This window comes from Salminus brasiliensis, chromosome 12 (assembly GCF_030463535.1).
Source record: "Salminus brasiliensis chromosome 12, fSalBra1.hap2, whole genome shotgun sequence".
NCBI lineage: Eukaryota > Metazoa > Chordata > Actinopteri > Characiformes > Bryconidae > Salminus > Salminus brasiliensis.
Genome location: NC_132889.1, coordinates 9007938 through 9023672, shown reverse-complemented (window position 1 = coordinate 9023672; position 15735 = coordinate 9007938). Strand labels below are relative to the sequence as shown.

At 43.2% G+C, this 15735-nt stretch overlaps 3 protein-coding genes across 3 annotated transcripts; all 3 read left to right on the top strand.

Moving 5' to 3' along the window:
* Nucleotides 1-10521: 10521 nt before the first annotated feature.
* On the top strand, nucleotides 10522-10833 carry LOC140574451 (histone H4). Its single transcript, XM_072694286.1, has one exon. The coding sequence runs from the start codon at nucleotides 10522-10524 to the stop codon at nucleotides 10831-10833; it is 312 nt and encodes a 103-aa protein (XP_072550387.1).
* Nucleotides 10834-11671: 838 nt separating this feature from the next.
* On the top strand, nucleotides 11672-12046 carry LOC140574333 (histone H2B). Its single transcript, XM_072694123.1, has one exon. The coding sequence runs from the start codon at nucleotides 11672-11674 to the stop codon at nucleotides 12044-12046; it is 375 nt and encodes a 124-aa protein (XP_072550224.1).
* A 2589-nt stretch (nucleotides 12047-14635) lies between these two features.
* Nucleotides 14636-15259, top strand: LOC140573657 (histone H1-like). The gene has a single exon (XM_072693128.1). It carries the CDS (start codon nucleotides 14636-14638, stop codon nucleotides 15257-15259), a length of 624 nt encoding a protein of 207 aa, XP_072549229.1.
* Nucleotides 15260-15735: the final 476 nt, after the last annotated feature.

The following is a 15735-nucleotide window of genomic DNA, read 5'->3' as shown; positions in this document are numbered from 1 at the left end:
ATTCGACCCTTCCTCTCTAGAGAGGCCACCCAGGTGCTTGTTCAGTCTCTCGTCACTTCCAGACTTGACTACTGCAACTCTCTTCTGGCTGGTCTCCCTCTGCGCACCATCAGGCCCCTGCAACTCATCCAGAATGCAGCGGCACGGGTCGTCTTCAATGTCCCAAAATTTAGCCATGTCACTCCACTGCTGCGTTCTCTCCACTGGCTTCCTGTAGCTGCCCGCATCAGATTTAAAACCCTGACGCTGGCCTACAAAGCCAAGAACGGACCAGCCCCTCCGTATCTGATGGCAATGGTCAAAAGCCAATCCGCACCAAGAGCCCTTCGAGCTTCAAGTACGGCTCGGCTCGACCCACCATCCCTCAAAATCCGCGGAAGACAAGCGTCCAGGCTTTTTTCTGTCCTGGCACCAAAGTGGTGGAACGAGCTGCCCCTGGATGTCCGAACGGCCGAGTCGCTCGCTGTCTTCAAACGCAGACTGAAGACCCACCTCTTCAGAGAGTACTTGGACGAATAGTTCTATGGTCGCCTTATTGTATTGTGTTTAGTAATGTCTAAGCTTGGAGGTATCTTTTGTATTAGTCTATTCTAACTAGCTGAGGTTTTCTTGGGTAAATAGCAAAGCACTTTGTAAGTCGCTCTGGATAAGAGCGTCTGCTAAATGCCGTAAATGTAAATGTAACACAGAAAATTGGTATAGTGTAACTGATTCTCAGTATATTCACTTAGCTTTATTGATCCAAAGCTATAGCTTAGTGATCTTAGTCAGGGTTCAAATGTTTACATCTATTTAGATGTCATGTCATGTTTCTGTGTGTTATTGTATGTTTCATTGTTTGAATCAGCTTACATTAGGTCATTTCAGCCCCTGTAAATGTACAACAAAAAGTAATAAAAAACCCCCAAAAGGAATATATCTGAAAATAAATGTAACTATATCTGAAAATAAATGTAACTTGGACCTGCAGATTCATATTCTGACCACCAGATGGTATCCACACTTCGTTCACGTTCTGAGACTACATAGTCTTAAGGCCTAGCACTGAAACTCCATCAGAAACCTAAGGGGTAGGTCTAGCCAAACTGCTTCCACTCAACCTGACTTCATCATGAGCTCTACACTTACTTTGCTTACCGCAGTTTCTTTCCATCCTTCTTTCTCTTCCATTAACTGCATCACATGTCTATATGCCTTTGTATAAAGCAACATTCACTCTCTCTGCGTTTGTCTAATCTGGCAAATATGACAGTTATTAGAAGATGTATAGGGGAAACATGAGGGATACAAATGGTAAACACGTGTAGCTTTAGTTGGCCTCATTAGGGGCTTTTCCCTTATAGGCAAAATATACCATTCATTATACTCGTGTTTGTTCTTTCTTTCTTCAAATGTCTCTGTGGACACTGTGTCTTTAACTTGTAGTGTATTAGATTACATGGGACTACAACACCCATGATGCCTTACTACAAGTTCTGCCTATTGACACATGTGCCAAGTATTAAGGCTAGTCAAGTGCTGTTTTTAAACATTTTAGCACGGTTGTATTAATTTGCTACAACCTATGCCTTGAACTTCACATTGGTAAAGATCTTTTCTAATGGCCTGTGTCAGTGTTAACAGTGTGGGTACTAACTGGACAAAGGACTGCAAAGGTCATGTCAGTGTTTGTAAACCGCAGTAGAGATTCTGTCCCCATGTAACACAGAAAATTGGTATAGTGTAACTGATTCTCAGTATATTCACTTAGCTTTATTGATCCAAAGCTATAGCTTAGTGATCTTAGTCAGGGTTCAAATGTTTACATCTATTTAGATGTCATGTCATGTTTCTGTGTGTTATTGTATGTTTCATTGTTTGAATCAGCTTACATTAGGTCATTTCAGCCCCTGTAAATGTACAACAAAAAGTAATAAAAAACCCCCAAAAGGAATATATCTGAAAATAAATGTAACTTGGACCTGCAGATTCATATTCTGACCACCAGATGGTATCCACACTTCATTCACGTTCTGTGACTACATAGTCTTAAGGCCTAGCACTGAAACTCCATCAGAAGCCTAAGGGGTAGGTCTAGCCAAACTGCTTCCACTCACCCTGACTTCATCATGAGCTCTGCACTTACTTTGCTTACCGCAGTTTCTTTCCATCCTTCTTTCTCTTCCATTAACTGCATCATATGTCTATATGCCTTTGTATAAAGCAACTTTCACTCCCTCTGCGTTTGTCTAATCTGGCAAATATGACAGTTATTAGAAGATGTATAGCGGAAACTTGAGCGATACAAATGGTAAACACGTGTAGCTTCAGTTGGCCTCATTAGGGGCTTTTCCCTTATAGGCAAAATATACCATTCATTATACTCGTGTTTGTTCTTTCTTTCTTCAAATGTCTCTGTGGACACTGTGTCTTTAACTTGTAGTGTATTAGATTACATGGGACTACAACACCCATGATGCCTTACTACAAGTTCTGCCTATTGACACATGTGCCAAGTATTAAGGCTAGTCAAGTGCTGTTTTTAAACATTTTAGCACGGTTGTATTAATTTGCTACAACCTATGCCTTGAACTTCACATTGGTAAAGATCTTTTCTAATGGCCTGTGTCAGTGTTAACAGTGTGGGTACTAACTGGACAAAGGACTGCAAAGGTCATGTCAGTGTTTGTAAACCGCAGTAGAGATTCTGTCCCCAAGCTCTAGACAGCTTGGACATCGGCAACTACAGACCTATCTCTCTTCTCTCTTTCCTCTCAAAGATTCTCGAACGTTCCGTCTACAACCAGCTGTCTCTCTTTCTCACTCTGAACAATCTTCAGGACCCCCACCAGTCTGGCTTCAAAGCTGCACACTCTACTGAAACTGCTCTCATTGCAGTTACAGAGAAGCTCCATGCAGCTAAAGCTGCCAGACTGTCCTCGGTTCTGATCCTTCTTGACCTCTCCGCAGCTTTTGACACAGTGGACCACAAGATCCTCCTGTCTATCCTTGCCGGTCTTGGAATTACCGGCTCTGCATGGCAATGGTTCGCATCATACCTGCAGGGACGCTCATACCAGGTAACGTGGCAGGGCGACACGTCCGCTCCTTGTAGTCTCTCCACTGGCGTTCCACAAGGCTCAGTTCTTGGTCCTCTTCTTTTCTCACTATACACTCACTCTCTTGGTAAAGTGATATCCTCCCATGGATTCTCTTACCACTGTTACGCCGACGACACTCAACTCATGCTCTCTTTCCCACCGTCTGACACACAGGTTTCTGCCCGTATCTCAGCATGCCTCGCCGACGTCTCGTCTTGGATGGCGGCTCACCACCTCAAACTGAACCCCAGCAAGACGGAGTTGCTGTACATCCCGGGAACTGCTGGACCAAGAAACGATCTTGCCATCACCTTCGAGAACTCACTGGTCACTCCCTCTACTGAAGCCCGCAGCCTTGGTGTAGTGATGGATGATCAGTTATCGTTCTCAAGTCATGTTGCAAACGTAACTCGGTCCTGCAGATTTCTTCTGTACAACATCCGGAGAATTCGACCCTTCCTCTCTAGAGAGGCCACCCAGGTGCTTGTTCAGTCTCTCGTCACTTCCAGACTTGACTACTGCAACTCTCTTCTGGCTGGTCTCCCTCTGCGCACCATCAGGTCCCTGCAACTCATCCAGAATGCAGCGGCACGGGTCGTCTTCAATGTCCCAAAATTTAGCCATGTCACTCCACTGCTGCGTTCTCTCCACTGGCTTCCTGTAGCTGCCCGCATCAGATTTAAAACCCTGACGCTGGCCTACAAAGCCAAGAACGGACCAGCCCCTCCGTATCTGATGGCAATGGTCAAAAGCCAATCCGCACCAAGAGCCCTTCGAGCTTCAAGTACGGCTCGGCTCGACCCACCATCCCTCAAAATCCGCGGAAGACAAGCGTCCAGGCTTTTTTCTGTCCTGGCACCAAAGTGGTGGAACGAGCTGCCCCTGGATGTCCGAACGGCCGAGTCGCTCGCTGTCTTCAAACGCAGACTGAAGACCCACCTCTTCAGAGAGTACTTGGACGAATAGTTCTATGGTCGCCTTATTGTATTGTGTTTAGTAATGTCTAAGCTTGGAGGTATCTTTTGTATTAGTCTATTCTAACTAGCTGAGGTTTTCTTGGGTAAATAGCAAAGCACTTTGTAAGTCGCTCTGGATAAGAGCGTCTGCTAAATGCCGTAAATGTAAATGTAAATGTAAATGTAACACAGAAAATTGGTATAGTGTAACTGATTCTCAGTATATTCACTTAGCTTTATTGATCCAAAGCTATAGCTTAGTGATCTTAGTCAGGGTTCAAATGTTTACATCTATTTAGATGTCATGACATGTTTCTGTGTGTTATTGTATGTTTCATTGTTTGAATCAGCTTACATTAGGTCATTTCAGCCCCTGTAAATGTACAACAAAAAGTAATAAAAAAACCCCAAAAGGAATATATCTGAAAATAAATGTAACTATATCTGAAAATAAATGTAACTTGGACCTGCAGATTCATATTCTGACCACCAGATGGTATCCACACTTTGTTCACGTTCTGTGACTACATAGTCTTAAGGCCTAGCACTGAAACTCCATCAGAAGCCTAAGGGGTAGGTCTAGCCAAACTGCTTCCACTCACCCTGACTTCATCATGAGCTCTGCACTTACTTTGCTTACCGCAGTTTCTTTCCATCCTTCTTTCTCTTCCATTAACTGCATCATATGTCTATATGCCTTTGTGTAAAGCAACTTTCACTCCCTCTGCGTTTGTCTAATCTGGCAAATATGACAGTTATTAGAAGATGTATAGCGGAAACCTGAGGGATACAAATGGTAAACACGTGTAGCTTCAGTTGGCCTCATTAGGGGCTTTTCCCTTATAGGCAAAATATACCATTCATTATACTCGTGTTTGTTCTTTCTTTCTTCAAATGTCTCTGTGGACACTGTGTCTTTAACTTGTAGTGTATTAGATTACATAGGACTACAACACCCATGATGCCTTACTACAAGTTCTGCCTATTGACACATGTGCCAAGTATTAAGGCTAGTCAAGTGCTGTTTTTAAACATTTTAGCACGGTTGTATTAATTTGCTACAACCTATGCCTTGAACTTCACATTGGTAAAGATATTTTCTAATGGCCTGTGTCAGTGTTAACAGTGTGGGTACTAACTGGACAAAGGACTGCAAAGGTCATGTCAGTGTTTGTAAACCGCAGTAGAGATTCTGTCCCCATGTAACACAGAAAATTGGTATAGTGTAACTGATTCTCAGTATATTCACTTAGCTTTATTGATCCAAAGCTATAGCTTAGTGATCTTAGTCAGGGTTCAAATGTTTACATCTATTTAGATGTCATGTCATGTTTCTGTGTGTTATTGTATGTTTCATTGTTTGAATCAGCTTACATTAGGTCATTTCAGCCCCTGTAAATGTACAACAAAAAGTAATAAAAAACCCCCAAAAGGAATATATCTGAAAATAAATGTAACTTGGACCTGCAGATTCATATTCTGACCACCAGATGGTATCCACACTTCATTCACGTTCTGTGACTACATAGTCTTAAGGCCTAGCACTGAAACTCCATCAGAAGCCTAAGGGGTAGGTCTAGCCAAACTGCTTCCACTCACCCTGACTTCATCATGAGCTCTGCACTTACTTTGCTTACCGCAGTTTCTTTCCATCCTTCTTTCTCTTCCATTAACTGCATCATATGTCTATATGCCTTTGTATAAAGCAACTTTCACTCCCTCTGCGTTTGTCTAATCTGGCAAATATGACAGTTATTAGAAGATGTATAGCGGAAACCTGAGGGATACAAATGGTAAACACGTGTAGCTTCAGTTGGCCTCATTAGGGGCTTTTCCCTTATAGGCAAAATATACCATTCATTATACTCGTGTTTGTTCTTTCTTTCTTCAAATGTCTCTGTGGACACTGTGTCTTTAACTTGTAGTGTATTAGATTACATGGGACTACAACACCCATGATGCCTTACTACAAGTTCTGCCTATTGACACATGTGCCAAGTATTAAGGCTAGTCAAGTGCTGTTTTTAAACATTTTAGCACGGTTGTATTAATTTGCTACAACCTATGCCTTGAACTTCACATTGGTAAAGATATTTTCTAATGGCCTGTGTCAGTGTTAACAGTGTGGGTACTAACTGGACAAAGGACTGCAAAGGTCATGTCAGTGTTTGTAAACCGCAGTAGAGATTCTGTCCCCATGTAACACAGAAAATTGGTATAGTGTAACTGATTCTCAGTATATTCACTTAGCTTTATTGATCCAAAGCTATAGCTTAGTGATCTTAGTCAGGGTTCAAATGTTTACATCTATTTAGATGTCATGTCATGTTTCTGTGTGTTATTGTATGTTTCATTGTTTGAATCAGCTTACATTAGGTCATTTCAGCCCCTGTAAATGTACAACAAAAAGTAATAAAAAACCCCCAAAAGGAATATATCTGAAAATAAATGTAACTTGGACCTGCAGATTCATATTCTGACCACCAGATGGTATCCACACTTCATTCACGTTCTGTGACTACATAGTCTTAAGGCCTAGCACTGAAACTCCATCAGAAGCCTAAGGGGTAGGTCTAGCCAAACTGCTTCCACTCACCCTGACTTCATCATGAGCTCTGCACTTACTTTGCTTACCGCAGTTTCTTTCCATCCTTCTTTCTCTTCCATTAACTGCATCATATGTCTATATGCCTTTGTATAAAGCAACTTTCACTCCCTCTGCGTTTGTCTAATCTGGCAAATATGACAGTTATTAGAAGATGTATAGCGGAAACCTGAGGGATACAAATGGTAAACACGTGTAGCTTCAGTTGGCCTCATTAGGGGCTTTTCCCTTATAGGCAAAATATACCATTCATTATACTCGTGTTTGTTCTTTCTTTCTTCAAATGTCTCTGTGGACACTGTGTCTTTAACTTGTAGTGTATTAGATTACATAGGACTACAACACCCATGATGCCTTACTACAAGTTCTGCCTATTGACACATGTGCCAAGTATTAAGGCTAGTCAAGTGCTGTTTTTAAACATTTTAGCACGGTTGTATTAATTTGCTACAACCTATGCCTTGAACTTCACATTGGTAAAGATATTTTCTAATGGCCTGTGTCAGTGTTAACAGTGTGGGTACTAACTGGACAAAGGACTGCAAAGGTCATGTCAGTGTTTGTAAACCGCAGTAGAGATTCTGTCCCCATGTAACACAGAAAATTGGTATAGTGTAACTGATTCTCAGTATATTCACTTAGCTTTATTGATCCAAAGCTATAGCTTAGTGATCTTAGTCAGGGTTCAAATGTTTACATCTATTTAGATGTCATGTCATGTTTCTGTGTGTTATTGTATGTTTCATTGTTTGAATCAGCTTACATTAGGTCATTTCAGCCCCTGTAAATGTACAACAAAAAGTAATAAAAAACCCCCAAAAGGAATATATCTGAAAATAAATGTAACTATATCTAAAAACTATATCAAATGTAATCTGGACCTGCAGATTCATATTCTGACCACCAGATGGTATCCACACTTCATTCATCATATTTCTAAGGCCTCTGCATAAAGCAACTTTTACCCCCTCTGTGCTTGTCTGCACATATGACTGTTATTCGAATATGTATACCATAAACCTGGGGAATCTAAATGGTAAATATATATAAGTGGGGCGTGTGTGTGTGTGTGTGTGTGTGCTTGCGTGCGTGCGTGCACGCAACTCTCATTTGTAAACATATGGCATGCTTGATGTAAACTTTGAGGGCCTATTCATTCTGACAGATACAAACACAAATACATACCCTGTACTGGTTATATGTGTTTGAGCAATATGTGTTGATAGAGGAAGGATCGTGTTTTATAGATTCAACCATTCAATTGATGTGTGTTTGTTCTTTTTTTATTTAAAAGTCTTTGTGGACACAGTGTCTTTATATTGTAGTGTTAAGATCAATGACTACAATTCCCACGATGAACTACAAGTTCAGCCTATTGACAAATGTGCCATGTATTGGCTCATTTAGAGCTGTGATCTCAGTGTGTGGTTGCATAGTTAGAATAGCGTGATGTAGTGTTTGGACTTACTTGGTTGTATGTGAGACCAAGGCGCATATGTGAACAGCCATCAATATTGAGTCAACAGCTGACCTAGGTATGTGTGGTGTTAAGAGAAATGTTAGCTACTTTTAATGTTCATACATGTCCATGTGAAACGTCGTCCTTTTTTCATTACAGTTTGCGTCGCTTCGTGGAATGGGCGTGTGCTCAGCTCTGTTGTGGTGCCGTTAGTACGATAACGTTAACGTTAAAACTCGATTACTCGAAAACTCCATTGTGCCGAGAGCAATGTTTTACACCCAGTCACAGCAAATCGATGTATAACTGCCGTTGCTGGATCTATGTGTGGAGTTGCACTTGGAGCCAGTTTAGCGATTAGCAGCGTGGCTAACGCAGCTAGCTGGCATAAACAGCAAACACAAACATGGGCCTAATTATGGGGTGCAATTTCCTATTGACCACGGAACAGTACCGCCTGCTGAGTTGTAGTATGAATAAAAAGTACGCAAAGTTAGCGATTAGCATGTTAGCTATCTCGGTTAGCACAAACAATAACACAGGCCAGTGCGTATATAGTTGCCAGATAAATACAAACTCACTCGAGGCAGCCAAGGTTTAGTATGAACGGTGTATATAGCTTTATTTATGTTAACTGTCGTGGTTGACTTGGGTGATTTGTGTCCCAGCTACTCGTGTAACCGAGAGGCTAGCTAGCTAACTTTCACATGAGAATTTCCCCACTGCGGGACTAATAAAGGACTATCTTATCTTAACTTGGAGAGTAGCGCGATGGCTAGGTGGCTGTAATTCGATAATACGGACTCGTGTGCAATTGGAACAAGTGAGGGACAAACGGTCGTGCTTAAACCAAGCTACCAGCAGCGTATCTTCTGGGTTTTAGAGCCGGGTGGCGTGTGTAGTTGGCTAATTAGTGTTTGTTCACGAAATATATTTTCCGGAAGTTACCGAAACGACAAATGAATGTAGCTAATTTCGCTCGCAAAAAAACGCCAACAGAAACCTAGTGTGTCCGCGTCTTAACTGAAGCTTGTTTGCCAATTCCCAAACAGCTCACTACTCCCTACAGAGTGCATATAATAATGGCTTCTACACTCACGTAGTGCACTATTTAGGGAGTAGTGGAGTGCCATTGTTTTTGTGTCCCCCAACCAATTATAATTTATGGAGATTTGAGGGCATTCTGTGGTTCAGAAAGAAGAGTTGTAGCCTTTGTTGACATGTATTAATAATAATGATATTATCATTGTAATTGCAAATAAACATTTGATCACTGTTTTCTAAAGGTCAAAGGTCACATGGCCCCTATCCACTTCTATTTAGTGAAAAGGAGTCATAGGCTGTGTGTATGAGTATGAGCCTACTTTGAGTCACTGTAAATTCATGTTAAGCTAAGGCCTGGCTGGCTTAAGTCACTGGGATTTATTTATTTATTTATGTATGTATTTATGAATGACTTCATCATTAGACCTAGCTATTTCTGAAGTTATTATGACTCCTAATTATAACTGAACAGCCTAGCTTTCAGACCTGCTTGACTTTACAAAGTTTACAAAGTTGAATCATGAGGAGTTAAAGGATTCACAGTGAAGGAAAGGCATGATCCAGTGTGTGTTGCAATATTATGTAGCAACCGTTGTTTGTTCCTGTTACACCATGGTTAATATATTATGATTGTGATCAGAGCAGTTCAACAGTATAGATGGTTTGGTAACTTTTATCAGTAATTTATAAATAGTTCTGACCAGAGGAGGATGGGTCTCCCTTGTTAGTTTGGCATGCTCACTGGGGGTCTTTGATCCTTCATGTCTTACGTTATTTATTTGTCTCTGTCTTTTACTAATGACTAATTATGTAAAGCACTGTACAAATAAATTTGACTTGACTTCTGAATCTATGGACTCTCCCCCTCGGTGGAGCCTGGATGCCATTGTGTGGCCAGACTGTGAAACTGCAAGCAGTAGAAGGAAGACATGCTGCAAATACATTGGAAAGTGATGCTATTATTGTTTGGCTTATCAGATTGCCCCCCAAGTTGCAATACACCACATGTTACATGAACAACATGACCATCTTATGTGTTAATGAAATCCACATTAAAACTATCTAAATAGAGCACTTTGAATTGTGAACATGTGTACATCCAGAGCGAACTGAAACAAAAGACAATTCAGCTAGTTGACTCTATTTTGTGTGGCTACCCACTCAGTGCCTATATATATGCGATGTTTGAGTGGTCTAGTCACGTAGGTACAGAACACTTGTTTTCCTGTACAGCGTCTAGAAGATGAGACGGAGCTAATATAGTGTGACGTCACTCTTGTTTTCAACTAGGTCCTATAGAGCGGTATAACAGGCGTGCCTCGGGTGCTGCAGCTTCATTGATTCTCTTCTCGTCGACTGGGAAAAGAAGCAGAGAGAATGTCTGGCAGAGGCAAGGGAGGCAAAGGCCTTGGAAAAGGAGGCGCCAAGCGTCATCGTAAAGTGCTTCGCGATAACATCCAGGGTATCACTAAGCCGGCTATTCGTCGTCTGGCTCGTCGTGGTGGCGTCAAGCGTATCTCCGGTCTGATCTACGAGGAGACCCGCGGTGTGCTCAAAGTGTTCCTGGAGAACGTGATCAGGGACGCAGTCACGTACACCGAGCATGCTAAAAGAAAGACCGTCACCGCTATGGATGTGGTGTACGCCCTGAAGCGCCAGGGACGCACTCTATACGGCTTCGGAGGTTAAACGCTCGGCTTAAACAAATCTTAAACACAACGGCTCTTTTAAGAGCCACCCACAGATCCAACAAAAGAGATTGTTTTTCATGTTAGTTTGTTTGTTTTAAATACGGTAGTCAATAAGTGAATGAAAATTTGAAAAAATGAAAATATCTCCAGGACACTTAAGTAGTTAACCTGCATGAGGAATAAAAAGTGATCTAATGATATACTTACTTTTTCCATTTTCCCCCGTGTGCGTTGTTTTAGAATTCAGAACTGTACGTGTTAAAAACCTTATATAAACATTGAGCCGTCTGCGTCCCTTATTTGTTTGTTTATTTGCAAATAAGTCAGTGATGATCATGGAACTCCCGGCCGCTCTGTGTTAAGAAGTTAATCTTCAGAAGGAATAAACATTATATTTCTGTGTATAATAAGCTTCAATACACATTATATATGTAAATAGTACATACGTGCATATTGTCTTCCTTTCCCCCCCGTGTGTGTTGATTAAATCAGAACTATACGTTTGAATAAAATCAGAATGTCGCCGTCAACGCCGGTGTGGCAAAAAAATAATTGTACCGTCTGCACAGCGGGTAAAAATGCGCGGGTAGGCGAACAAAGAGAATGCTGCTGAGGGGAGGGGGAGGGGGAAGCGGGTGTAGGGAGGCAAGAGAGAGGGAGGGGGTGGAGAGACGGGAACGGAGGGTTGAGAAGAAGCGAGCATTCAACTGTTGTCCAATGGTCGTTTGACGGCATTCTGGAGGCGGAAACTCGTCTAATTAGAATGTTAGAGTCTAAATAATGTTGGAGCTTGTCACCTCCCCCTCATTCTTCAGTTTTATTCGACGACGAGCAGAATGCCTGAGCCAGCCAAGTCCGCCCCGAAGAAGGGATCTAAGAAAGCCGTGACCAAGACGGCCGGGAAAGGAGGCAAGAAGCGCAGAAAGTCCAGGAAGGAAAGCTATGCTATCTACGTGTATAAGGTGCTGAAGCAGGTCCACCCAGACACTGGTATCTCCTCCAAAGCGATGGGCATCATGAACTCGTTCGTGAACGATATCTTCGAGCGTATCGCCGGTGAGTCTTCTCGTTTGGCTCACTACAACAAGCGTTCTACTATCACCTCCAGGGAGATCCAGACCGCTGTGCGTCTGCTACTTCCCGGTGAGTTGGCCAAGCACGCCGTGTCCGAGGGCACAAAAGCCGTGACCAAGTACACCAGCTCCAAGTAAACAGTGTTCGCGGCATAATCAAAACCCAACGGCTCTTTTAAGAGCCACCCACGTTTTCCACCAAAGAGCAGTTTTTACGCGAGAGAACCAAGTCACAGATGGTAAGCCTTCAATTTACGTCTGTATGTTACTTCCAGAGAGTACAGCCTTTGGTGTAGAAGTAATTGTTTCAATTATATAAGGATGTATGCATATGTAAGTCAATAGATTTATTCTTGTTTGTTGGCATTTAATTGGTGTAGTGTGTACTAGGATTAAGTGGCAGAATAGCAAACTATTATACTGTGCCATACTAACCATATGAAGTGGGCTTGAAATGATCAGCATTACAGGTGTGGAAGAGTGTAGGGTTCATCCATAATATTACACACTTGATCTTGGTAATGAAAGGTGCCTCTTAAAACTAGAGGCTGGTCTGGTGGATGTAATAAGGCCTTATTGGGGGCTGACTTGTTGGGGGGGGGGGGAAGAGGAAAATAAGTGACCTCCACAAGCTTTTTGGTTGGGTTACAAAAGTTGGTCAAAGTCTTTGAGTGAGATATGAGTGAGCAAAAGTAGGTCTAGAGCTAGGCTTTTGATACAGTGGTTGAGAGCAAGGCCGGCTTGAGGAAGGTAGAGTAAGTAAATAATAGGTTTGTAGCTGGGCTTCAGGTTTATGATGAAGGTGGATTGAGTTAAAGTGGCTGTGAGTTGGGCCTTAGCCTAAAGATACAAAGGAAGGTTCAGTAAAATTAAATTTCAACATCAGCCGTCAGCCTTATGATTCAGTGAGGGCAAGCAACAGTAGATGCACACAAGGCCTTGGCCTACTGATAAATGTAAAACTAAGACAGCTTAAAATGGGTCAAATTAAAGTTCTAAAAAAATCTGTTGGGGTAAGAATGAGAATAGGGTTGTTTTGTGTTGAGGTTAGTTGGTATTGTCATTAAAGTGAGGATGCAGTTAATTTGTATTAGGGTTAGAGAGAGTACGTGCTTTTTCATTAAGCATAGAATAAGATTGTTTTTTTTATATTAGGGTTATAGTGCAGATTGAGTTATTGTGTTTGGGTTAGACTGAGGTTGGGGTTTTCTTTTATTATTTCTTTTATTAGGGCTAGGAGGAAGATTTTGTTTTAGGGTTAGGAGTATGGAGTTATATTGTATTGGGGCTTTTTGGTTGGGTCACAAAAGGATGAAGTTAGTCCAAGTCTTAGGTCTATGGTGAGTTTTGAGTGAGCAAAAGTAGGTGCTGGTGTATAGGTTGGAAGCAAGGCAAAATGATGAAGGTAAAGTAAGTAAATATGGGTTTGTAGCTGGGCCTCGGGCTTTACCATGAGAAAAGTAGGTCAGTGAAAGTATGTTTAGCGCAGACATGTGGTCAGCCTTATGATTCAGTGACAGCAAGCAACAGTAGATACACAAGGCCATGACCCACTGATGAATGTATAACTAAGTAGAATGGTCATAGCATAATATGGGCTGAGTGAGAGTTTAACAAATTAACTTGAGTTGTGTTACTGGAGGGATGGGATTAATTTGTATTAGGGTAAGAATGAGATTGAGAGTTATTAAGAGTTATTTCATGTTAGGGTTAGAATGAGAATGGATTTGTTTTGTATTAGTGCAAGAATTAGGGAGGGTTTTTTGTATTACGGATAAGAAGGAATTGGGTTATTTCATCTTGGGATTAGAGAGAGGAGGTGTTATTGTAGATGGATTTTATTTTATTTGATTTTTTTAGATTAGGGTTAGAAGGTTGGAACGGTTTTGTTTTAGGGTTAGAAGGAGGAATGTGTTCTTTTGTATCTGTGTAAGAATGAGATTGGGGTTATTTTGTACTATGGTTGGAGGAAGGATGGGGTTATTTCATTTGATGGTTAGAGAGAAGAAGGTTGTGATTTTGTATTAGGGTTAGAATGAATTTGGGCTTATTTAATATAAGGGTCGGAGAGAGGACTTTATTCTTTTCCATTATGTTTTAAGGTCGATTGTCACGGGGAGAGTCGTTCCGAGTGTGGGAGCCCTGGTGACAAAGACGCATCGACGGTGAGAGTCATACTGCGGGAGTCACAACGCACACATGGCAACACTGTGCTTTACACACCTCTCAAGGGCGCCCCGCACGACGAGCAAAACAACGCACCCATGCATCGGATTCCCAACACGCTCTCACCGAGGCTCTCCTCTATCGCTCCGGACAAGGCTCGCCCAGCTCGCAACACATTTTGACGCCGTTTTCCACCGATTAGCACGTCAAATGCGCCGTCGCCCGTTCCGCACGCCGGCAGCGCGGCACGCTTTGGTGTGCGCCGTGCGAAAAGCGGCGTCGTTTCGCTGCCCTTCCCGCCTTCTCTACACACGATGGAGCCTTTCGGAGACGATAGAGCATTTCCACGATCGCCAGGTTGGGCTTTCGCTCATATTTCGCTCGACAAACGCCGAGAGAAAACACAAGTGCGAGTCTTTCGTTGCGGCACGGCTGCACGGGCGAGTTGAGTCCACAACGTTCTCATGTGACTTTTAAGGGCCGCCCCCCTCGCTGCAGCCGGAGGTTCCACAGAACGCTGCAGCAGTTTGTGCTCACTCCAGCTCTCAGCAAAGCAGAACAATGGCAGAAGTCGCTCCAGCCCCAGCCGCCTCGGCGCCCGCCAAGGCCCCCAAGAAGAAGGCCGCCGCCCGCCCCAAGAAAGCCGGCCCCAGCGTCGGCGAGCTCATCGTCAAGGCCGTCTCTGCGTCCAAGGAGAGGAGCGGCGTGTCTCTCGCCGCCCTGAAGAAAGCCCTGGCTGCCGGCGGCTACGACGTCGAGAAGAACAACTCACGCGTTAAGCTCGCCGTCAAGAGCCTCGTCACCAAGGGCACTCTGGTGCAGACCAAAGGCACCGGCGCGTCGGGCTCTTTCAAGCTTAACAAGAAGCAGACCGAGGCTAAGAAGAAGCCGGCCGCCAAGAAGCCGGCACCTAAAGCTAAGAAGCCGGCCGCCAAGAAACCAGCCGCGGCCAAGAAGCCCAAGAAGGTAGCAGCCAAGAAACCCACTGCGGCTAAGAAATCCCCCAAGAAGGCCAAGAAGCCCGTCGCGGCCGCTAAGAAGGCAGCGAAAAGCCCCAAGAAGGCCAAGAAGCCGGTGCCTCCCAAAAAGGCGACCAAGAGCCCAAAGAAAGCCAAAGCGGTCAAGCCTAAAGCAGCTAAGCCCAAAGCGGCGAAGGCGAAAAAGGCTGCCCCTAAGAAGAAGTAAACAGTCACGCCCTTTAACTTCATGTCTTGTTTCCCTCTACAACGGCTCTTTTAAGAGCCACCCCACAGTTTCATCTCAAACAGCTTTATTTTCCTTGTTACTGCAAAATGAATCAAAAAACAAACAAAAAACGTTAAGCCGGAAGAAGAACAGCAGTAACTATCCCATAAAATAGCTCTATTTACAATAGTGTACATATTTTCGGGTTTGACTTTGCTTTCCTTCTATGATCAGAGTACTTTATGGCCGTACGTGTTTTATTTGAGCGGGAAAGGAAACACTGGGCATGAGTGTGTGTGTGTGTGTGTGTGTGTGTGTGTGGGGGGGGTTCTTTCTTTACACCGTTTTCTTTCTTTCTCTCTCTCGCTCTCGCTCAACCAGACACACAGCACGAGAGGAGGAGGGGGTCGGGTTGCAAAGCGAGCAGAGGTGGGAGGACGCTAGAGTCTGACGGCGGATATGCGATTGGCTGTTGG